Source organism: Rhinopithecus bieti, unplaced genomic scaffold (assembly GCF_001698545.2).
Source record: "Rhinopithecus bieti isolate Rb0 unplaced genomic scaffold, ASM169854v2 scaffold_11744, whole genome shotgun sequence".
Lineage (NCBI taxonomy): Eukaryota > Metazoa > Chordata > Mammalia > Primates > Cercopithecidae > Rhinopithecus > Rhinopithecus bieti.
The window spans coordinates 1,026,041-1,050,282 of record NW_016807094.1 but is presented as its reverse complement, the minus strand read 5'-3'; the positions used below and the strand labels follow the sequence as shown (position 1 = coordinate 1,050,282).

Sequence of the window (24,242 nt, the reverse complement as noted above, 5' to 3'; positions counted from 1 at the left end):
ACCTTGAATTTCCTTCTTTTAAGAGCCTTTTTGTGGCTGTTGCTGTCAACCTCTGTCATCTCTAGCTCTTCTCTAACTTCCTCATGCTTCCTGGCTTCAGTTGCTCTGAAAATCCTGAGTTCTTTCCCTTCTTCCTACCATGAGCTTATCAGCCCACTAGGATCTTTTTTTCCAGGGTCACAGGTGTCATCTTTTGAACAAGTCAGTACTGTCTTAGAGTTAACATAATTGTAGTTCTTTACTCTGACCCCATTCAGAAAAAGACTTCTCTGATCCTTTTGGGAAAATATTTGGTTTGTTTCATTCATGCAACTAAAATAAATAAGATACTAAAAAATTGAGAAAGCAAAAGTCTTGACATTTTGTATGTTAAATGTTAACCCATTAAAAGCCAGGGATTTTGATTTTTGTATTGTGTACTGTACCAGTCCTGTTTCTCTATCTCATATTTGTAATGCAGGAACAAAGAAGAAAAAAGAGAACATGCTTAGAAATGAATAGGCCAATATAGGCTCATAATACTTGGTGCTTTGGATTAGTCTCTGTCAACCTCACAAAACAATTTTACTAAACTCTAAATCTCCAGTCTTACCAGTCTTACCTAAGGCTTTCATGTTTTAGTTGATGTGATGATTCAACATTTTCTCCCTTCAAGTTTCTCAAAATCCCTTTGTGTTTTTGAGTTTTTAAAACTAATTCTGTCTAATGGCATTTAACAGAATAATCATGATGGACAATAGGTTTCTTAAGTCAGAGTTATGATTTGGGGGATAAGTCAGTCATTAACAAAGGGCCGTCTGCAGTCAGTTGTCTGGGCACATCCCACTTTCATGGAAGGCTTTTGGTAGAAAAGGTGGAACTTTCTTAACTACAGAGCTTAACGTTGCCAAGTAATCTTTCTAGTTTCTCAGTTGGATTCTATCAGGCCTAAAATGCTGTAATTCTCTGACTGCCATCTCCAAAGCTCTGAGATAATTTTTTTCTCATATCCACTATGGTGATTAATGAAAGGGAGTAAGTGAACATTCTGTACAAATGGCTCACTAAATAATCGAATTTTCCAAAGGCAATAAGAGTATAACAGTTAGGGTCCCACAGGAGGTGAGAACCAAACGCTCTTTTTTCTATTGAATAAAATTCATATGAAGAATTTTTAAGTTGTTCACTAGATAACTGAAAGGATTGAAAGAGGACTCTAAAATATCACAAATGTGGAAACTGCAGAAAGCCCTAGTTTTCAAGGGAAGCTTTAAAGGCCTAGCTTTAAATGTAAGAGGCGAGGAATTAAACTTTAGAGAGGGGGATGTCCTGTAGAGCTGAAACTGTTGTTTTAAGAGAGGACTGGTTAGTCCTGGTGACCCTGGAAAGGAGACAATGAAGCTGGTTCTACAAGTGTTGAGAAAACTGCAAACTGAATTCGTGTGCTACCATGGGCAGGATCTGCACCTGCTGGACTGAGAAGTGTGACTTGGGGCTATTATCCTGGGATCTGCTTAGCATACAGGAAGCCCCAAATGGAGCAGAAGGAAGGAACAAATCCCACCTTCCTCTTCCAGCTTTGCAGTTTTCCTCTGTCACCCCCTAGTGGAAAAGTCTAACAGAACTGTGGGCAAAGTCACGCTGTATTTTGCAGAGTACAGAAAGGAGGTCTTGGAGCCAAGAAATAGGAATGTAATGGGCACAAAGGGGAACTTATTCTGAAGCCCACAGCTGCCCAAAGAGATATCCTTAGATCTACTGAATCTCCCAACACCAATCTTTACTTCCAATTCCTTAACTTTATGGTCTCGTCATGAATTTTGGGGTCAGAGTTGGGTTTGTATTTCTGTGTTTTACTTATGAACAAACTATTGAACCACCTTTAGGTTTGATTTCCTCATCTATGAAGGTAAGGTAACAGTATCTATTTTACAGGATTGATGTAAGTATTCAATGAAATTAAGTTCATAGGAAGCTTACTTAGCTTGGGGTATAGCATATGGCAGTAGCCCCCAACCTTTTTGGCACGAGGGACCGGCTTCATGGAAGACAATTTTTCCATGGACTGGGGAGGTGAGTAGGGTTGGTTCAGGATGAGTCAAGTGCATTACATTTATTGTGCACTTTATTTCTATTATTATTATAGTGTAACATAGAATGAGATAATTATACAACTCACCATCATGTAGAATCGATGGGAGCCCTGAGCTTGTTTTCCTGCAACTAGATGGTCCCACCTGCGAGTGATAGGAGACAGTGACATATCATCAGGCATTAGAGTCTCATAAGGAGCCCACAGCCTAGATCCCTCACATGCACGGTTCACAATAGGGTTTGTGCTTCTCTGAGAATCTAATCCCACTGCTGATCTGACAGGAAACAGAGCTCAGGCAGTAATGCTTCTGGTCGGTGGCTCACCTCCTGCTGTGCTGCCTGGTTCCTAACAGGCCACGGACTGGTACTGGTCCACTGCCCAGGGATTGGGGCCCCCTGCCTTAATAGATTGCTCCTGTGCACATCCAGCCTTATAGTTTGGTGGGTCGATAACACCCAGTTAAGCATGAGAAGCTCAGGTTGCATGGTCATTCCATTTTTTCTAGTTCTTGCCCACTAGCAAGCTGGAAGTAGTTTATTAAAAGGACAGTAGTTATTTTCAAAGGAGGGCATGGATTTTCTCCAAAACCTTGGAAGTCTGACCTATAATTCTTCTATTGCTGCTTGCCAGAGGCTACATACAGTGAGTCTATATTTTCCATAGACACTTCAAATATGGTTGGACGTGCTGGTTATAAGGCTCAAATGAAATAGCAGCTTGAATTGTAGCTGGGACTTTTCTTTTCTTTTCTTTTCTTTTCTTTTTTTTTTTAAGTGGAGTCTTGCTCTGTCGCCCAGGCTAGAGTGCAGTGGCATGATCTGGGCTCATTGCAACCTCCACCTACCAGGTTCAAGCAGTTCTTCTACCTCAGCCTCCCAAGTAGCTGGGATTACAGGTGCCCGCCACCACACCCATAGCTGGGACTTTTTAGAGCCTTCTCTTGCTCTTGTCCCCCCTAAAACCTAGCAGCATTTTGAGTTATTCATTAAGTGGGTTGAAATAACACACTCATATATGGTATATATTGACCCCAAAATACAAAAATGCCCACCAAGAGCTGTGCCTTTTTAGCTGAAGTTAGCTTAAAATACAGCAGTTTTTCTTTCACCTTGGAAAGGATATCTCAATATGTTCCAGACAATTGGACTCCAGGAAACTTCACTGAGGTGGTGAGCTTTTTAATTTTTGTAGAGTTTGTTTCTTGCCCTGGAGTTCATTAATGTTTTACCAAGTCCTCTAAGGTACTTGTCACTTCCTGCTCATCAAATGTAACCAGCATGATGTCATAGATGTAGTGGACTGCTATGATGTTGTATGGAAAGTCAAGATGATTAATACCATGAGTATATTAGGACAGAGAGCAGGATAGTTGACATAGCCCTGAGGCAATGCTTGGAAGGTTACTGTTGGCCATGCTAGGTCAAAGAAAAGTACTTCTGGTTGCCCTGATACAGAGAAAAATGCATTTTCATGTCAATAACTGCATACCAGGTGCCAGGGGCTGTCTTAATTCGCTCCATTCAAGATACAACATTTGGGACATCTTCTCTAGTTGAGGTCACCACCTGAATTCATTTAAAATAATAATATATAATTGTTCTGTTATACTCCAGGGTTTATCTGCTTTGTCCACAGGATAAACAAGCTCAATGGGGAGATGGTAGGTATCACAACCCAGCTTTTTCCAAGTCTCTGGTAATGGCACCCATCTTCAAAATTTTCCCATCAATATAGTACTATTTTTTTATTTACCATTCTTGTATCAAGGGAAACTCTTGGGGGCTTCAACTTGACCACTTTTCCAAATGAGCCTTATTCCTCAGGCCAGTGTGCCAATGTGGGGATTCTGCCAGTTGTCAAGCATGATAATTCCAATTATACATTCACAAATTGGGTGATTATTCTGCAGGCCCACTGGGTCCACTGTGATTCAGATGTAGACCAAGATTCTAACTATCATCTGGCCACCAAAAGTCACCACTTTTTTTTGGAGGGCCAGTGGCATTTGGGTCTCTAGAAATTAGTGTCAACTTAGTGTCTAATAGTTCCTGTGATTGGCAGAATTTCAGCCTCCAAGGCCTCGGAGCCCTTGTCATGACCATGACTATGTTCTGCTACCTAACAAAAGGGACATTTCAAATGTAATTAAGGTTACTAATCAGTTGACTTAAAGATAGTGAGAGTATCCTGAATTATCCAGGTGCGTCCAGTGTAACTATATGTGCCCTTAAAAGCAGAACATTTTCTTCCAGCTGAGAGCAGAAGAGGACATTGGAGAGGGAAGCGGGGATAGGGTAGGAAATCAGAGAGATTCAAAGTATAACATGAACTTGACCTACTGTTGCTGGTTTGAAGGTGGAGGGGACTATATGAAAATGTGAGAAGGAAATGAATCCTGCCAACAAAACAATTCCTGGAAGAAAACTGAGCCTCAGATAAGAACCAGCTGATACTTTGGTTTTACTCCCATAAGACCAAGAGCAAAGAATCTCACTATGCCCTGCTGTACTCCTGACCCACAAAATCTGTGAGATAATACATATGTGTTGTTTTAGATTGCCAATTTTATGGTAATTTGGTAGAGGAGCAATTGGAAACTAATACAATCCCCCGAAGATCTGAGTATAGATATCAACCAACATTTTAATATGCTTCCCCTTAATTTCATTCTAAGGATACCATAATAAACTAACTACTGACAGATCCCTGTGGGTCAAAGCATTCTGGCTCCCACTATATCTCTGTTTCTCTTTACAGTGAATGTACACTTGTCTCTCAGTGTACTGGGTGGGGGGGATTGGTTCCAGGTCTCCTGCTTATACAAAATCTGCTCATACTCAAGTCTCACACTCAGCCCTGTGGAGTGTTTATGAAAAGTCAGCTCTCCATATATGCAAGTTTTACATCTTGAGAATACTGTATCTCAATCAGTGTTTGGTTGAAAAAATTCTGTGTGTAAGTGGACCCATGCAATTCAAACAGGCCAGCTGCACTTACTTTTACTTTGGTAGTCAAGTTTTGTGACTTAGCTTCCACTGCTCTGAGATCCTATTATCTCTACTGAAATCAAAGAGAGAGAATGTCTCCACCATCATACCTAGGCTACTGCAAGGGTCCCCTATGAATATAAAAGCCTTGAGTGAAGGCAGTTTTCTCTGGGACCTGTGGGAAGTTACTTGGCGATGCGTATGTGTGCAGTGTCATATGATAAATCTCCAAAATTCCTATCTCCTTAAGTCTTTGATTCCTTTCCTTTACATTATGTCAAAAAAGCCCTGACACCTGAGCATCAGTAAACATAGACCATTGTTGACTTCAAGTTTAAGCCAACAAACCAAATAATTATTTGTACAACAATTTTATATCCAGAATCTTTAAGTGTAATCACATCATTTAGGCATTCCTTACACGCAACTTCCCCAAGTGAGATGATTAGAGTGAGACCGTGTTACATTCCATCTTCTTTGGTTTACTACCCTAAAAATACACTTACACATATTCCTCAGGTTTCTGCTAATACATAATAATGCAATAATGCTTTTTAAAAATACACTTTATTTTCCAGAGTAGTTTTGGGTTCAGAGCAAAATCAAGCAGGAGGCATACAGGTTTCCTATATACCCCCTGTTTTCACACATGTGTAGCTTCCCCTATTATCAACATCCCCTGCTAGGGTGATACATTTTTTATAATTGATAAATCTACATTGACACATAATCACCCAGAGTCCAAGTTGTCATTTGGGTTCACTTTTGTTGTTGTTCACTTTATGGGTTTGGATAAATACATAATTTGTACCCACCTTATAGTATCATACAGAATAGTTTCACTGCCCTCAAATCCTTTTTTGTTGTTCCTTTTCCACCCCTTTTACCCATAACCCCTGGCAACCACTCATTTTTCTTAGTCTTCATAGTTTTACCTTTTCCAGAATGTCATATACTTGGAGTCATACAGTATACAGCCTTTTCAAATTGGCTTCTTTCATTTAGTCATATGCATTTAGATCTCATCTATGTCTTTTCATGGCTTGATAACTCATTTCTTTTCAGCACTAAATAATATTTCATTGTCTGGATGTGCCACAGTTTATCCATTCTCCTACTGAAGGACATCTTGGTTGTTTTCAAGTTTGGACAATTATGAATAAAGCTACTTTAAACATCCATAGGCAGGTTTCTGAGTGGACATATGTTTTCAACTTTTTAAGGTATATAACAAGTTGTATGCTTGCTGGATTGTATGGTGAGAATATGTTTAGTTTTGTAAGAAATCACCAAACTGCCTTCCAAAGTGGCTGTACCATTTTCCATTCCCACCAGCAATGAATGAGAGTTCCTATTGCTCCATAATCTTGTCAGCATTTGGTGTTGTCAGTATTCTGGATTTTGGCCTATGGCATGTTTTTTCATATATGAGCTATTTTTCCTGGATGATACATCATATTTGCCCTCTGGAGCATCTGAAATTTGATCAGAAGTACAGGACTAGAAGGAAAAAGATATAGTTAAGGTGGCTATTCAGGACAATAGGCATTCCATATAGGTACCTTTCCCAAGTGAGATTATTAGAGGATTTTCCAGCAGTGGACAGCTGTTCTCAACAGACTCGGGGGGAAATCTATTTTTACTGGTCAAAGAAGCTCAGAATGACTTGGAGATTCAAGATCCTCAGCCCCCTTTGAGTTCAGATGGAAACCCTTACGCCAAGTTTCAATTCTAAAACTTCTTCCTTGTCAATTCCCTAACTTTCACATGACAGTCTTGTTGAAGCTGTGAATTCAACTTACCTTTCAATTGTGCAACTCACACAATTAAATTTAGTTAGTGTTTAATATGGGACAGTACCAGTCCTGTGGCTATAAGAAACAAGTGATTATTTTAGGGCTGCTGCTGAATCTTTTCTGGATCTCTGATTATGACTTGACATGAGATATTAAAGTCTTGAATTTGCCATTTTTCTTTCTGAAAGCATGCAGTACACTCAGAAGACATCCTCCACAACAATGCTTATAATCATCATGACTGTCTTAAGAGTCAAGAGCAGCAGCAACTTGGGCTCCCAAGCCACTTATTTCAATAGGTACTTTATTTAAATAACCAAAGTGATAATGGTGATGCTATTGCATGCAATGCATTTCATGTTTCATTGGCAAGGAGTTTAACACTGGGTTCAAGCTCAGGGACTTTACCAAAGCAATCCCCAAGTCCCATCGATGAAGGTCTGTTTTCCAGGACCACTCCTGGTAACAACATTTCTGTCAGTCAGCACCTAATGAGGAGACAAAATCCATGCCAATTATTTGAACATGGAAGTAGCAACTACAGGAAACAACTACTGGCCCAAGGGTTGAAGGAACAAAGGAAGAGTTAGGAGTTATTAAAATGTATACGTTTAGAGGCTGGGTCCTGCAGAACTGACAGTCATATTTTTTCTTGACATGTTCTGATGTCTCTGAACTTGGAGGATAGTCCCAGTGGATCTGACTCAGAACTCTGAGGATGGGGTGCTGGCTGGCTGGAGCAAGGCCTAACATAGAAAGCTGGAAAAGCAACAATGTGGCTTGCGGATTTCATCACTAACATCACAAAGCTGAGTGTAGTAGGGAGGGTGTGGAGTTCTGAGACCGCAACTTAACCAGCAGCAACAGAGTAACTTATTCTGAAGCCCACAGTCTCCAAAATAACCGTCTTTAAATCTTATAAACTTTCCCACACTTTCCTTTATATCCATTTTCTTAATTTCATTCTCTCCATAAATTTTGTAGTCGACAGAGTTGCATTCAGATTTCAGTTTTGTTTCTAATCTTATGAGCTATGTGACTGTAAGCAAGCTATTTAACTTCTTTTAGACTTACTTATCTATAAGCCAGGATTGCAATATCTATTTCACAGGATCAGTACAGATGTTATGTGAAGCAAAGTTCACATGATGTGTACTTGGCATATGCACAGCGTGTGGTACTAACAAGGCCACACTGGTTCACCTCCTTCCCCTTCAGGTGTGTCTTCTCCATCACTCTTCCTCCTTTTCTTTCAGCCTCTCATACCTAGCCTTTTTCACTGTGTCTTCTCTCTGTCTTTTCTCCTCTAGTTTGTTCTTTTCTCCCCCTTTTCATTCTTGTCTCCATCCTTTAATACCCTAATTCATCTTGCTTCATCCCTTTCATTGTCCACCTACCCTTACATGGCCAATGATCCTCAATAAAAGATAGGCTCCCACGTTTGCTTTGGACTTGGAAATGTGTGTCTTTTTACCATTACTTAACTGTTTAGTGCACCTTATGTCTTCTTTGGTGTCATACATAGAAAATGGCCATTTTGAGAGCTTATTGCAATTTACTGCATAGTGTAATGGAGTGCAGTAGCACGATCTCAGGTCACTGAAACCTCCGTCTCTCAGGTTCAAGTGATTCTCCTGCCTCGGCCTCCCAAGTAGTTGGGACTACAGGCATACATCACCAAGCCCAGTAATTTTTTTTTTTTTTTTTTGTATTTTTAGTAGAGACAGGGTTTCACTATGTTGCCCAGGCTGGCCTCGAACTCATAAGCTCAGGTTATCCACCCGCTTCAGGCTCCCAGATTGCTAGGATTACAGGTGTGTACCACTGCTCCTGGCCTCAAGTAGACATTCTTTTCTTTTTTTTTTCTTTTTTGAGATGGAGTCTTGCTCTGTTACCCAGGCTGGAGTGCAGTGGCGCAATCTCGGCTCACTGCAAGCTCTGCCTCCTGGGTTCACCCGCCATTCTCCTGCCTCAGCCTCCTGGGTAGCTGGGACTATAGGTGCCTGCCACCACGCCTGGCAAATTTTTGTATTTTTAGTAGAGACGGGGTTTCACCATGTTAGCCAGGATTGTCTCGATCTCCTGACCTCATGATCCACCTGCCTTGGCCTCCCAAAGTGCTGGGATTACAGGTGTGAGCCACCACGCCCAGCCTCAAGTAGACATTCTTGAATTATAAGCAGTTAAACCACGTGATGTACAAGTGAAAACAAATGCAATGGTTTCTTTGCCTAGTATATACTATTTATTAAGAAATGACAGAAGACATTGTATCACAGATATAACTGAAATATCCAGCAGGCAAGATCATTATGATCCAAAAACCAAGGGATGGATCAGATGTTAAAATGTAGAAAGTCCAGCCTACTTCTTAGAAGCTGAATGTTGGGTGATGAGCTTCCATTCTCTCTGGTGACACTTGAGGAATGTCACTTGGCTATAATTTCGTGTCTTTGATGTTGCAAAAAAATTTAGGTAAACAAGATAAATATAGATTATAAAGCATGGAAACATTAGACCTGTGGGTAGCTCTCATGGATAAATTCCACAACATGTCAGTAATTTTTAATCCTGCAGAAATATCAGAAATAGTATATCCCAAGCAAATTGATGATCAGCAGGTGGCTTTGTAGCATCTCTGTGTCCTCAGTGAAGGGTCAAGGTATTCACTGTAGAATGGAATCAGATAGAATTGTGAACTCTTATACTTAGTAGTCTCCATCACAGGCAATGCAAAGTCTGAGAACTTGTTAGTGGTCCAGGGGTGGTCAAGGGATGAACAGTTCAGAGATACTGTGATGTAGGCAATTGAAAATAAGCAAACTGGCTTTCAGCAAATGGGCTCACAGCAGCAGACTGGCGGGCAGCAGCACTTCCACAGTAGGACGGGCGGCGAGCAGGAAGCCTCGGCGTGTGCTATGTTCTGCAGCCAGTTATGGTTGTGCTAGCTCTCCACGCAGCTAGGGGGCAGGTTTAGTCCACTTCCACACGTTCCAGTCTGGGCCCTGTGTACCACCTGCATACGGGGTGCTCACAGATCCACTGTGCTCTCTCTGCTTGCGTAGCTCTGATTGCTATCTATCTATGTCCATAGCTGGTTCGCCCAGCTTCTGCTAGGAGCCTGGCTCTGGCAGCAGCTGGCTGCTATGCCTGTCTTGTCTATCTCAGCAGCTCTGCAAGCAGCTGCGTCTGGCAGTCTTGTGCTGGCAGTGTCTGATTCTCTATCAGGTCCCACTGGGTGGAAGCTGGAAATCCACAGAGCTGGTCTGTCAGCTAGCTTTGCTGGCCAGCAGTGTATATGCTATGTGTGTCTAGTCTGTGGTCTCGACAGCAGCTGTGTCTGTCTATGTGAGCTGGTCTCACGCAGCTTTGGTCGGCACATGCTGATCCACAGGTCCCTCTCTATCTGCTGGGAGAAGCTGGGTATATCCACAAAGCTGTTCTGTCTAGCAGTCAGTTTGTAGGTGTGATGAGGTGCTTCCTGTTGGAGTGTAGTTTCTGGTTGTGTTGGTATTATGGCCCTCTTTTTTTATACATTCTGAGTCCAGCTGCTGTTTTTTACAATTCGTTATATTCTTTGCTGTTTATATGTCTCTATGTGTGATCTCTGTTATTATTTGTATCTATAGTTATGACTCTATGTATGTCTCCAATATTTCTAGAATATCTTTGTTTTTATAGTTTCTCCGGGATCTCCGTTATATCTCTCTTGTCTGAATATGTGTGGTTCTTATGTCTCAGAGGTCCTCTCTTAGCTCAATTATTGATATGCTCTATTATTTTATATAATTTATCTATGTGTTATCTATATCTATGCTATGATCTCTTCTATAGTGTTTATATGTATTATATTGTGGTGTTATATTTATTTTCATATTCTTTTTAATATTTTATTTATATTTAATTTATTTATTTTTGAGCAAGAGTCTCTGCTCTGTCGCCCTGCGCTGGGAGCTGCAGTGAGGCCGGACATCTCAGCTCACTGCAACTCCGGGCCTCCTGGGTTTACGCCATTCTCCTGCCTCAGCCCTCCTGAGTAGCTGGCACTACAGGCGCCTGCCCACCTCACCCGCGCTAGTTTTTTGATTTTTAGTAGGACGGGCGCTTTCACCGCTGTTAGGCCAGGATGATCTGAATCTCCTCGACCTCATGATCCGCCTGTCTCGGCCTCCCAAAGTGCTGGGATTACAGGCTTGAGTCACCGCACCCGGCCGTGTTGTTATATTTAACTATTATTTTTTCCTCCTGGATATATAGACTAAATTCTATTAAGTTTTGGATATCTGGATATCTACTGAACTGAAGGAGTACCTTTGGTCATGCATAATTCGCAGATTTCACCTTGTTTTGTTCCAATGTCGTATTGAATTACCAATTATAGTTCCTTTGATTTCAACCAATTTGAAATGTGTGAATATTATTCCTGTTCCAGACCAGAAATCTGTTCTTGGGAACCAGACTGACATAGTATTTAGGAAGGTATCCAGCAGAGTCATTAGTTTGTGGTAGAACCTTAATAAATGTTTATTGAGTCTGATTCAATAAATGTTTATTGAATAGGTGGAATAAAAGGCATGATTCATGGATATCAATACCACTCCCACATAATTAAAGAGAAATTTCAAGCTGTAGTACCTCTCATGAAAGAGTCTTGTTATTTACTGTAAAGAGACTAGGAAATGTGTTTTTTGGTTTATTTTATTTTATTTTTTGGTTTAGTAGTGGAACTGGGCTCAGGAAAAAATATCTAGGCGTTGTGACACTTTGAAGAATGTACTGCCATCTATTTTATTCCTCTTGGAAATTGCATAATCTTGTGTGTAATCCATCATTGCTACCAAGTAAATGATAGAGGTAAGTTCTGGGAGCTTGTAAATAATGTGGATAACATGTTCCTTTCTATATTTGCATCCTATTGTATTTTGTATATTACACTCTAATGCCTAATGAAGAGTTTAAAAATTAAATGGTAAAATATATTTTGTTTTGTTTTAGGTTGTGTTAACTTTTTTTTTAGACAGAGTCTCGCTCTGTCACCCAGGCTGGAGTGTAGTGGCATGATCTCAGCTCACTGCAAGCTCCGCCTCCCGGGTTCACGCCCTTCTCCTGCCTCAGCCTCCTGAGTAGCTGGGACTACAGGTACCCACTACCATGTCCGGCTAATTTTTTTTTTTTTTTGTATTTTTTAATAAAGACAGGCTTTCACCGTGTTAGCCAGGATGGTCTCAATCTTCTGACCTGGTGATCTGCCCGCCTCGGCCTCCCAAAGTGCTGTGATTACAGGCATGAGCCACTGTGCCCGGCGTGTTAACTTCTTAAGAGAATATATTTTAAGTTGGGTTGCAAAGTGCAAAATATAATAGAGCTGTTTCAGATTTCTAACGCATCTGTCTGACAAATGGCAGTGGTAGAACTCAGCAGGTGCTCTCTATAACTGTTTCTTCTATTATAATTTAGATCAGAGATACACCTTATGCATACCTACATCAAATGAAGGTGAATACCGGGAGTTGAAGCTTAGAGAGCAATTCAGGGATCAGTGGGAAGAATGTGAAAGGCTAAGGCATAGAAATTAAACCTAAATACTCTTGGAAAATAGGTAGTATCTGGTAGATATTTTAAAGTCTATTTAGAAAGTAATACAATGTCTTTAGATTTGGGGGCATAAATGAAGGAGAATATTTAGCATATAAAATGGAAGGAGACAAAAGATGGTAGAATTACATTTAGGTTGAAATCAATAGCTTTGATCAACCTTAAAATTTTAGCTGAAGGTCAACCTTTATTGGTCTAGACCTAATCGTAATAGATTAGAGCATGCAAATAGTGGAATAACTATAAAATTATTTAATTCATGGAGCATTTCTAAGTTGATGGATTCAAGCATAATTTACTTTGTATTTAATCTTTCTGGTTTAGACTTTGTGGTTATACCTTGGTATTATTATCAAATTGCAAATCCACTCTTGAATACCAGCCACAGGAAGACATGCTTAAAGGTAGAAGGTGGACATAACTCAGTTTGCTTTGCACATTAAAACATTTTATTTGAATTAATCAGAGATATTCAAGGAAAAACCAGGTCTGAAGATGCATGGGCATCAAGAGAGAGTTGGGGGAGCAGAGATGTCACTGAAATGATGAACTATTCCATCCTGGTCCTCTGCTTAAGCAACGTAAGCTATCCAGAACACTGATTGATACGTGTTTCAGTGAGTGAATTCGGCACATCTGCAGTGTCCTCACTAGGAGTTTCATTATCTCTGAGCAGCTTAACAACATCATGGTACTTAGCATCCAAGTAAAATCAAACAGTTCTTCAGAAATCAGCATAATTTTGCTGTGCTTCCCCTTTCATTCGTAAGCGATCAGCAACCTGGTTTTTAACAGGTGGGCTCACAGCATTGGCAGCAGCAGGCTGGGCGGCAACAGGACTGCCCACAGTAGGATGGGCGGCAGCAGGAGGCCTCGGCGTGGTGCAGCTGGCAGCAGGATGGGGGTGTGCAGCTTACCAGGCAGCAGGGGGGCAGGCAGGTGCCCTCCACGCGGCAATCTGGGCGGCACCACCTGATACGGGTCCTCACAGCTCCACCCCTGCCCTCCTGGCCACAGCTGATGCTACCACCAATGCCACAGCCAGTTCCGCAGGAGCTGGTCTGGCAGCAGTTTGGCTGGCAGCAGCTGGTCTCACAGCAGCTTGGCTGGCAGCAACTGGAGTCACAGGTCCCAGTGGTGGAACAGCTGGCCATGGTGTCAGGAGCTGGGTTGAGAGCTGTGTTTTTAAGAGAGGTTTCTGAGTTTGTGCTGCACCTTCTATATCTGTCCTTTTATATGTTCCCTAGAGGTGCATATTTACCTAACATCTTTTCTTGATGTCAATTTCAGCATGAGTCTCTGGCTAATACCCGAGGTGTTTAGAAAGTTATAAATAGCATTTCAATAGCCTGCTTTTTCCATTGTTCAATTGAGTCTCATTATGTTTCTTCTTTGCCCTCTGGACTAAGTGAAGGCTCGTCATGGAAGCCAAGCACAAAAGTGCCTCTTGATGCACGTCACATGACAGACTAGCCTTGAGCCAAGTGTTGCCCTGGCATGCTTTGTCATACTTGTCCTTTGATAACCTTTAGGCATAATTTATCTTAACTGACCATTTTTCCTTAAATGGTCACTTAACCATGATCATGGTTTTATAAACTGTTGTCTAGACTTGGAAAGACTAACATTAGTGTCATCAAAACATGAACTGTAATCTGATGTATCAACTTTCAAACCAATTATGCCTTTCTATGATCAATTTGTGCAAGTTATAGGATCCTCAGAGCTCTATCTAATATTCTTGCCTTCAGTAGTAGTGAATGTACATATTGCTAACCAAAATCTTTAACGACTTTTGCTTATAGATTGTTTTCTGACTCTATTAAATTAAACATATGTGCTAGTAATGAATACACGTTGTAACAAGTCAAAGAGTACAGAGGCATATAAAGAAGAACTAATATCCTTTCCCTTCCCTGAAGATGCACACATCTCTACCAAAATTAATGCTCTAGAGGTAATCAATATTAAGAATTTGGTGCACATTCTTTGATACTTTTATCCCTGCTTCTGCAAATGTAAACCAGCATATATACATATATATCTTCTATTTCAGTAAAGTTTGGGTCTCCTACATGTTTATACTTATAAATTTTTAATTGTGGTAAAATATACATACCATAAAATTCATGAACCATTTAAGTTAACCATCTTAACCATTTGTAAATAGTCTTGTCACCCTTGTTGAAAATCGTTTGACCACATTCACATGCAGAAGAATGAAATTAGACCATTATCTCACATCATATACAAAAACCAACTTACAATGGATTAAAAGACTGAAATGTAAGAAAGACTCAAAATGAAAACTATTAGAAGAAAATAGAGGCAAACTCCACGACTTTTGCCTGGCCAATGATATTGTGAACATGAACTCAAAAGCATCAGCAAAAATAGACAAATGGGATTACATCAAACTAAAAAGCTTCTGCACAGCCAATAAAACACTAAACTGAGTGAAGAGACAAACCACAGATGGGAGAAAATATTTACAAACCACATATCTGATAAGGGGTTAATATCCAAAATATAGAAGAAACTCAAACAGCTCAATACCTGTAGTAAGAAAACAAATAACATAATTGAAAAATGGGCAAAGAATCTAAATAGACATTTCTCAGAAAAAGATCTACAAATGGCCAACAGGTATATGAAAAAGTTTTCAAAATCACCAATCATCCAATAATGCAAATTGAAACCACAATGAGATATCGTCTCACATATGTTAGATGGTTATTATCAAAAAGACAAAAGATAGCAAGTGTTGGAGAGGAAGTGGAGAAAACAGAACTCTGGCACACTGTTGGTGGAAATGTAAATTAGTACAACTTTTATGGAAAACAATATGAAGGTTCCTGAAAACATTAAAAATAGAACTGTCATATAATCAAGCAATCCCACTTCTGTGTATATACCCGAAGGAAACTAAATCAGTATTTTGAAGAGACATCTGCATTCCCGTGTTCGTTGCAGCGTTACTCCCAATAGCCAAGATATGGAAGCAACCTGTGTCCATGTCCATCATTAAATGAGTGGATAAATAAAATGTGACACACACACACTCACACACTGGAATATTCTTAGTCATAAAAGAAGGAAATCCTGCTATTTGGGGCAACACAGATGAAACTTGAGAACATTATCTAAGTGAAATAAGTCAGACAAAGAAAAAGACTAATTGCACTTTCTCACTTACAAGTGGAATACAAAAAGGTTGAATTCATAGAAGTAGAAAGTAAAAAAGGTTGAATTCATAGAAGTAGAAAGTAGAATAGTGGTTACCAGGGGCTAGGGTGGTGGTGGAGTGTGTTGGGGAGATGTTGGTCAAAGGATTACAAAATTTCAGTTAGATGAGAGGAATAAATTCAAGATATCTATTGTACAACATAGTGACTATAGTTCATAACAATATGTTATAGTCTTGAAACTTGCTAAGAGAGTAGATTTTGTGTTTTCACTACAAAAAAATTATGTGAGGTAAAACATATGTTAATTAGTTTGATTTAGCCATTGTACAAGGTATGCATATTTCAAAACAATGTGTTGTACAAATAAATACATATAATTTTTGTCAATTCAAATAAATAAATAAATAAATGAACTCATTTAACCATGTATATATTTGAGGGTTTATTTCCAGGCTCTCTGTTCTTTTCCATTGCTTTATATGTCTGTCTTTATGTCAGTACCACACTGTTATGATTGCTGTAGCTTTGCAGTAAATTTTGAAATAGGAAAATGTGAGACCAACTTTGTTCTTTTTTAAGATTGTTTTGGCTATATAGGACCCCTTCTGATTTCTTATGTATTTTATGATGGATTTTTTTTTATTTCTGCAAAACATCATTGGGATTTTGTAGGGTTTGCATTAAATCTGTAGATTCTCTGGGTAGTATTGACATCTTAACAATATTAAATCCTACAATTCATGATCTCAGGATGTCTTTTCATTTATTTGTATCTTCTTTAATTTCTTTCAGTAACATTTTATAGTTTCTGGTGTACAAGTCTTTCCCTTCCAAGGTTAAGTTTGTTCCTAAGTATTTTATTCTTTATTTTATTATTATTATTATTATTTTTTGAGATGGAGTCTCACTCTATCACCCAGGCTGGAGTGCAGTGGCACACTCTCAGCTCACTGTAACCTCCACCTCCTGGGTTCAAGCAATTCTCTTGCCTCAGCCTCCCCAGTAGCTGGGACCATAGGCATCCACGACTATGCCTGGCTAATTTTTGTATTTTTAGTAGAGACAGGGTTTCACTATGTTGGCCAGGCTGGACTTGAACTCCTAACCTCAGGTGATCTGCCCGCCTCAGCTTACCAAAGTGCTAGGATTACAGGCATGAGCCACCATGCCCGGCCATAAGTATTTTATTCTTTTGATGTTATTGTAAATGGAATTGTTTTTAAAATTTTCTTCATATATTTTTCATGGTTAGTGTATAGAAATGCGATTGATTTTTGTGCATTGGTTTTGTATCTGCAACTTCACTGAACTTGTTTTAGTTATAACTGTGTGTGAGTGTGTGTAAAATCTTTAGAATTTTTTACATATAAAGTCATGTTATCTGTGAATGGAGAGAATTTACTATTTCCTTTCCAATTTGGATATCTTTTATTTCTTTTTCTTGCCTAGTTGCTCTGGCTAGGACTCCTAGTACTATGATAAATAGAATGGGCAAAAGTGGGCATGTTTGTCTTGTTCCTAATCTTAGAAAAAAAACTGTTGATTATGATGTTGCCTATGGGCTTTTCACATATGGCTTTAATTATGTTGAGGTCATTTGCTTCTATTCCTAGTTTGTTAGGTTTTTTAAAAAATCATGAAAGAGTTTTGAATTTTGTCAAATGCTTCTTCTGTATCAATAGAGATGAGCAGGTGCTTTTTCCTCTTCATTCTACTAATGATTCATTTTTGTATGTTGAACCATCCTTGCCTTCCAGGATAAAATTTCATTTGATTATAGCATTTAATACTTTTAATGTATTGTTTAATTCTATTTGCTGGGATTTTGAAAGGATTTTTCATGAGTATTCATCAGGGATTTAGGTCTGTAGTTTTCTTTTTCTTATAGTATCTTTGTCTTACTTTGGTATTAGAGTAATGCTGGTTTCATAGAATGAGTTTGAAAGTGTTTTCTCCTTTCTAATTTTTAAAAAGAGTTTGAGGAGGATTGGTGTTATTTTTTCTATGATGTTTTGTATATGTCACCAATGAAGCCATCTGGTTCTGAGCTTTGCTTTGTTAGGAGGTTTCCGATTACTGATTCAATCTCCTTGTTATAGGTCTGTTCAGATTTTTTATTTCTTCATGATTCAGTTTTGGTAGGTTGTACATTTCTAGGAATTTCTCCATTTCATCTAGATTATGCAATTTGTAGATGCATTCTATACATATTACTAACTCTTTTAATAGTTATATAATATTCCAGAGTATGATCATACCACAAATCACTAAACCATCCCCAATGATAAAACATCAATCATTTTTATTTTACGCTTTTGAATTTAAGAACAATCATAGAATTTTAAGCTTAACTGGGTCCAACTTTAGATGATTAGGGATGGTCACATGATGTATGGGACCAAATTCTTAACTGAAAATTAAATTAATTAAACTAGATGGGCTTCCAAACTGGTTCTACCACTGAGTGACTGTATGACCTTAAAAAAGTCATGTAATTCCTCTGAATATTGGTTTATTCATCTGTAAAATGAGATGATCTCTCAGACATCTTTCAGGGCTCTACCAGGTTGTCCATTCCTTAAAAGCATAATCTGCCTATGTCTAATGCATCTGGGTATCCTTTGTAGTGCTTTCCGCACTATTTTGCATATAGATGCTCAGTAAATGCTTGTTAATAAAAGAGGGAATGAATGACTAGCAGTGTACAGTAATGATGAAAAGCCCAATTTGCATTTTACCTAAATCACTTGTCATTTATTTACTTACTTATTTACTTATTTATTTATTTATTTATTCTAGCAGGAACTTCTTAGGTGGTGATACCAGTATTTAGGATCAAAGGACCAAAAGGACAAAACATGTCTCAATTTCTGTTCTGTTGTTCAAGGGTGTTTTCTGGATTGGATTAGGTCTCTAGATAATATGTTGGGGAAATTGGTTCTTTGCTTTGCAAATGTTATCCTTTGTTCATACCTTCTAATTTTCTGATTTTCATTAACCATTGAATAAAGCATTGTAATTTTAACCTAAGTAAAAAACAAAACAAAACAAAACACCTTCGATACTCTCAATTCTAAGTCCAAGGAACCGTGAATTAATCCTAATCCTTGTTCTAAAAACCATTCAAATTTATAAAGCATTCTCTGATATTTGTCTTTAAATGTGTATAAATGTATTGCATGTGTGTATTATATATAAAAGCATATTTATATATGTATGTGTTTACTTTGAAGTGAACATTTTAAACCAAAGTATGTATGTTGATTCTAAAAATACAGTAAATTCATTGTTATCCTCACTTCTGTTTAGAAACTGGAGGAAAAAATTTACAGTAAAAAATTCCATCTAATTGAGAGTGTATTTCCTCAGAGAGGCTTTCCTACCTTGTTTCTCTTGCAATCCTTCACAAGGTTACATGTGAATGGAAGACTGTGATTTATTAGCATACATTACCATTCTTTGATGATTGCTTGAAAGAGCATTTCTCTAACAGACAGGAAAAATAAGTAATATTCTGGCTCTAGATTCAGAGATTTTTATTTTTTATTTTTTTCAAAATGGGGTCTTGCTCTATCACCCAGGCTGGAGTGCAATGACACGATCTTGGCTCACTGCAACCTTCATCTCCTGGGTTCAAGCAATTCTCCTGCCTCAGCCTCCCAAGTAGCTAGGATTACAGATGTGTGCCATGAAGCCCGGCTAATTTTTGTAATTTTAGTAGAGATGGGTTTTCACCAGGTTGGCCAAGCTGATCTCGAACTCCTGACCTAGTGATCTGCCCACCTCAGCCTCCCAAAATGCTGGGATTACAGGTGTGAGCCACCGCACCCAGCCAGAGATTTCGATTTCTGTAACTTCCTGGTTGTGAAAGCACTGTGTAAGGTTAAGTTATGGTAACAGAGCCTTTACCATTTCTGAGGCCCTAGATAACTACATTTACTCTATGTTTTTATGGGCATTAACCTCCACTGGACCTCTGGATAACAAATTTCCTAATGTGGTATTAGAAGAGAAGGGATATCAAAAGCAGATTAAAATTTTTCATATGACATTCTACGAAATATACATCCTGAATACACTCAATGAAAAAAAAAGACATGTTTGTTGCACCAATAGTTACAGTTTATTAGACCTTGGTTTATTATTCCTCTTTCATAGGGGGTGCAATTTGCAGGTTGGTGGAATAGAGAAAGTGAGTGTCCTGAGAAGAACAGATGGCTCTTCCATGGTCTCGTCAGCACTGAGACTCAGAGCGTGGGCTTCAATGCTTGTAAAGGGTCAATTTCAAGGTAAATCGGCTTTTTCATGTATTGGGTCACATTTGTATTTTGGCGTCCTCAGAGAGAAGAGCAAGGTCTTTCTGGAATTGAAAGGAATCAGCTAATTCTGAGGCCTAAATATTTGGTAACCCCCATAACAAAGCCAAAGAAAAGTTCAAGAATTTGTTAGTGGTCCACAAGTGCTTGAAGAAATAATTCGTTCATGAATTGAACTGAAAGTGGAAATTTCAAGTTGAAAATCAGCAAACTGGCTTTTAGCAGCTGGGCTCACAGGAGTAGCAGCAGCAGACTGGGCGGCAGCAGGACTGTCCACAGTAGGACGGGCGGCAGCAGGAAGCCTCGGCGTGGTGCAGCTGGCAGCAGGATGGGGGTGTGCAGCTCACCACGCAGCAGGGGGGCAGGTAGGTGCCCTCCACACGGCAGTCTGGGCGGCACCACCTGATGCGGGTGCTCACAGATCCACTGCTGCTCTCCTGGCCGTAGCCGATGCCACCACCAATGCCACAGCTGGTTCCGCAGGAGCTGGTCTGGCAGCAGCTTGGCTGGCAGCAGCTGGTCTCACAGCAGCTTGGCTGGCAGCAGCTGGTCTGGCAGCAGCTTGGCTGGCAGCAGCTGGAGCCACAGGTCCCACTGGTTGAGAAGCTGGGAAATCCACAGAAGCTGGTCTGGCAGCAGCTTGGCTGGCAGCAGCTGGTCTCACAGCAGCGTGGCTGGCAGCAGCTGGTCTCACAGCAGCGTGGCTGGCAGCAGCTGGAGCCACAGGCCCCACTGGTGGAGCAGCTGGGAAATCCACAGAAGCTGGTCTGACAGCAGGCCATGGTGTCAGGAGTTGGTCTGAAGTTTGGGTTGCTTGGAGGAGTTTCTGAGTTTTGGTGATGGCTGCCACACTGGGCCTTTTATAAGCCTTGGCCAGCTACTGTTTACATAATTCCTGAAGTCTCTTCCTTATTTGTGTTTGATAATTTGTCTCTGAAGGATAATTGGCCTCTCCCTGAGTTATTTGTTGAAACTTCTGGGAGCCTTTGAAAGTTGATTGTATTTGGTCTGCAATTAAGCTTCTTTACCATGGTCAAGAAGTCATTGGCATTAATTAGGAATATGATCCCTAACTCCTCATGTTTCTTAAAATTTTCTCATGGTCGAGGAATAATTGACTGATGCCTCACCTTTAAGGACTGTCAATATTATTCAGTGTTGACCCTTACAACTGGGTGATTGGGTCTCACATGACAGTTTAATTCCCTCCAATTTTAACTGCGGCTCCTTCTCTACCTTCCTTATCTTCCCTTTGACTGTGAAGCAAGACTGTATTCAGCTGGCCAGAAAGGGATGCTTTCTTGGGCCAGGGAGATTTGCATTAATTGCTATTCATAACATTTTTCCATCACTGATTATGTGCCTAAATGGTTCTGAGTACTTTGCATGTATCAACTTGCTGAATTTTGACAGCAATCTGTGGACTGGGTATCACTGCCACTCCCATCAACCATGTGAGAAAACTGAGCCACAACAGATTGAAGTAACTTACCCAAGTTCACACTATTATCTAGTGAATCTGAAATTTGAATCCACACCCTCTGATTCCAGACTAAACTCTTTAAACACTATAGTCAATTCTTTCTCTCTTTCTCTCTCCCTTCCTTCCTTCCTTCCTTCCTTCCTTCCTTCTTTCTTTCTCTTTCTTTCTTTCTTTCTTTCTTTCTTTCTTTCTTTCTTTCTTTCTTTCTTTCTTTTTCTTTCTCTTTCTTCTTTTTTTATGTAAGCAATCATTCGAAGGAAAATCCAAGTGTGAAAGCAAGATGTAAAAATATGTTTCCTTTCTTATAGACTTTTTTGAGCGTAAAAGGAAGGAAGGAGGAGGTTAGGGTAAGTAATAACACTGTTTACTAGAGCCATTCCTAGAGATTTTATTTATTTATTAACAGCATAATAAGCACACTTCAAGAAAATCTTAAGTGCTAAAAGAGTTAACCTTGACTTGTGACTTTGTCTCATCTTTTATCTTAGGATATTCTATAGATTTAGATTTTTTAACTGCATAAAATTATACTTTTAACATATTAATACTGGAGTATGTGATTTACTACAGTATGTTAGATCTGCTGTATGCGGTTTATTATAGATATTAGAGACTAATCCAGTGAACAGGAAAGTTTATATAATTTGAATGAGACAACTGATGATGGTGAAGATAAACGTTTTGTTTAGATGCAATAAAAGGTGACCAGGCCTCCATGGAGTATGAGCTCATTGCAGAGAAATGCAAGTTACAGTGCTACTCTTGGGTTTTGAACCAGAACACCAAGTGGTAGTTCCACTTCTCTAGAAATGACAGCTTTGACTTTATATCATAACTCTTTCTGAGTTGGAATTAAGTCAGTTTCAAATCCCATATCAAATTTGGTTTAAAAGATGCGATTCTTTGTGAGTTCCTTGCTTCTTCTTAAGCAAAGCTATATCACAGATTCTTTGATTAGCTAATATTTTTTATGTTGGATGTTTGAAATATGTGGATGTGTCATGACAAGAATCTCAGGAGCTATTTAATTCAGATCTAAACTTAGCAGAATCTTTGATACTAAACAGATGTGTCTCCTTTTGCAAAAGGCTCAGATATCTGAGGACCTGAAATGCATTATTGATAAGAGCACTGGAGACAGTGGCATTGCATATTGGTTCTCCCTTTCTGGGCTTTTCTAGTGTGGCACCATTTTCAACATCTTCCTCAGTGCAAAATTTAAGGTATAACACTTACTTGAGAATTTGACTCCTGTGCCACAGAATGAAGACTAATCGGAACATTCCCTTACCTCCTCTAAGTAAATTAAGGAAATGAAATTTATATTATTTCACTTTACATAATATCCTCCAAGTTTAGATATGTTGTAATATGTGACCGAATTTCCTTCTTTTTATAGACTCAGTAGTATTCTGTTGTGTGTATATACCACATTTCTTATTCCTGTGCTTATTCCCTCTGGTTTTCATTACTTCATTTAAGTGATGGGCTCCAGACCATTCCAGTACCATAAGAAGAAAGAATATGTTTGTCTATTATTCTTGAACATGGAACTTTGGCTTAACACAGATGCTAATGTTTGAAATTATTTTCATTTAAGATATCATGGTTCTGATTTTTAGTTACAAGTTCTGGGGATTCTTCCAATTTCTTCATCTCCATTTACTAGTTCTCTAATTCAGTTGTGACTGCCTTACTTAGATTCCCAAGAAATAAAGCATGATTGATGTACCAGTCAAATGAATACAGCATTCCTACGTAGGGCTTCTGTGCTTCTGCTCTGGGCTTCCAGCCTAGTAATCTAGATCGGATAACACATAAACTTCAAGGACCTCGTCTTACCCCCAACTTTCATCTTAAGCCAAGTCACAAGATCTATCTTTTCCCTCCTGTATGCCAACCAGGTTTTTTGGGGTGCTGCTGAGCCAAAGTCCTTTTAATTAAAAGGTACATCCAACCTAAACCCTCTCAGAGACAACAGAGCTCTAAATGAGGGGAATAAATTGTTGACCACATTGCAGGGCCATTGTGTATAGATGTACAGGTCGCGCCCTGATGTGGGGCTCTGTGGCTCTGTCCACTCAGAGGAAGGAGCATATTATTTCTTACATCAAGCTGGAGGCTTGACAAGCTGTGTACCCCTCTGTCTGTATCTTCCCCAAAGTGGTACCTTTTCCTAATTCCTGTAAAGTTGTGCTAGCAGAGGTCCTGTTCTTTTGATTTTTTAAAATTGAGGTGAAATTCACATAACCTACAATTAACCATTTTAAAGTGTGTAACTGAGTGACGTATAGTATGTTCATAATGTTGTGCAACATCGTCTCTCTCTAGTTTCAAAAACTTTTCCATCATCCCAGAGGAATGCCCCCTGACCTTTAAGCAATCACTTCCCATACCCCTCTATCCCCAGTCACTGGCTCACCACTTTGATTTAACGATGAAATATTTTATCCCTTGGAATGAAAGCCTCACTATGTGTCTTTTATTTAATACTTGCTTCATCTAGAACTCTCTCTGAAAATTAGAATAAGAATGGTGATAGTATATAGCCAACATCACATTCATTTAAATCCATCCTTGCAGTGAACATTTATTTTCTGTTTCACAATACATAAGAAGATTGTACAGATATTATAAAAACATCAGTTTATACTCCCTTTCACCATTTTGTGAAGTATATTTTGAGGAGTATTGGTGTTACAGGGTGTTAACAGGTAATATAAAAATAGAGAGTTTTCTGGCTAAGTTAGTTTGGGAGTGATGGTTATAGAGTTCTCTTCCTTCCTTCCTTCCTTCCTTCCTT

The 24,242-nt window shown here is 39.2% G+C and overlaps 2 protein-coding genes across 2 annotated transcripts; both read right to left on the bottom strand.

The window, feature by feature from the left end:
- Positions 1-13,210: 13,210 nt before the first annotated feature.
- Positions 13,211-13,650, bottom strand: KRTAP1-4 (keratin associated protein 1-4). Its single transcript, XM_017880187.1, has one exon. The coding sequence runs from the start codon at positions 13,604-13,606 to the stop codon at positions 13,241-13,243; it is 366 nt and encodes a 121-aa protein (XP_017735676.1). The 5' UTR covers positions 13,607-13,650; the 3' UTR covers positions 13,211-13,240.
- Positions 13,651-20,174: 6,524 nt separating this feature from the next.
- LOC108534693 (keratin-associated protein 1-3-like) lies at positions 20,175-20,738 on the bottom strand. Its single transcript, XM_017880168.1, has one exon. It carries the CDS (start codon positions 20,736-20,738, stop codon positions 20,175-20,177), a length of 564 nt encoding a protein of 187 aa, XP_017735657.1.
- Positions 20,739-24,242: the final 3,504 nt, after the last annotated feature.

What these genes read in the sequence shown, in the direction of transcription:
- KRTAP1-4 (XM_017880187.1), bottom strand. Translation starts at nt 13,606, where the DNA reads ATGGCCAGCTGTTCCACCACTGGGACCTGTGACTCCAGTTGCTGCCAG.
- LOC108534693 (XM_017880168.1), bottom strand. Translation starts at nt 20,738, where the DNA reads ATGGCCTGCTGTCAGACCAGCTTCTGTGGATTTCCCAGCTGCTCCACC.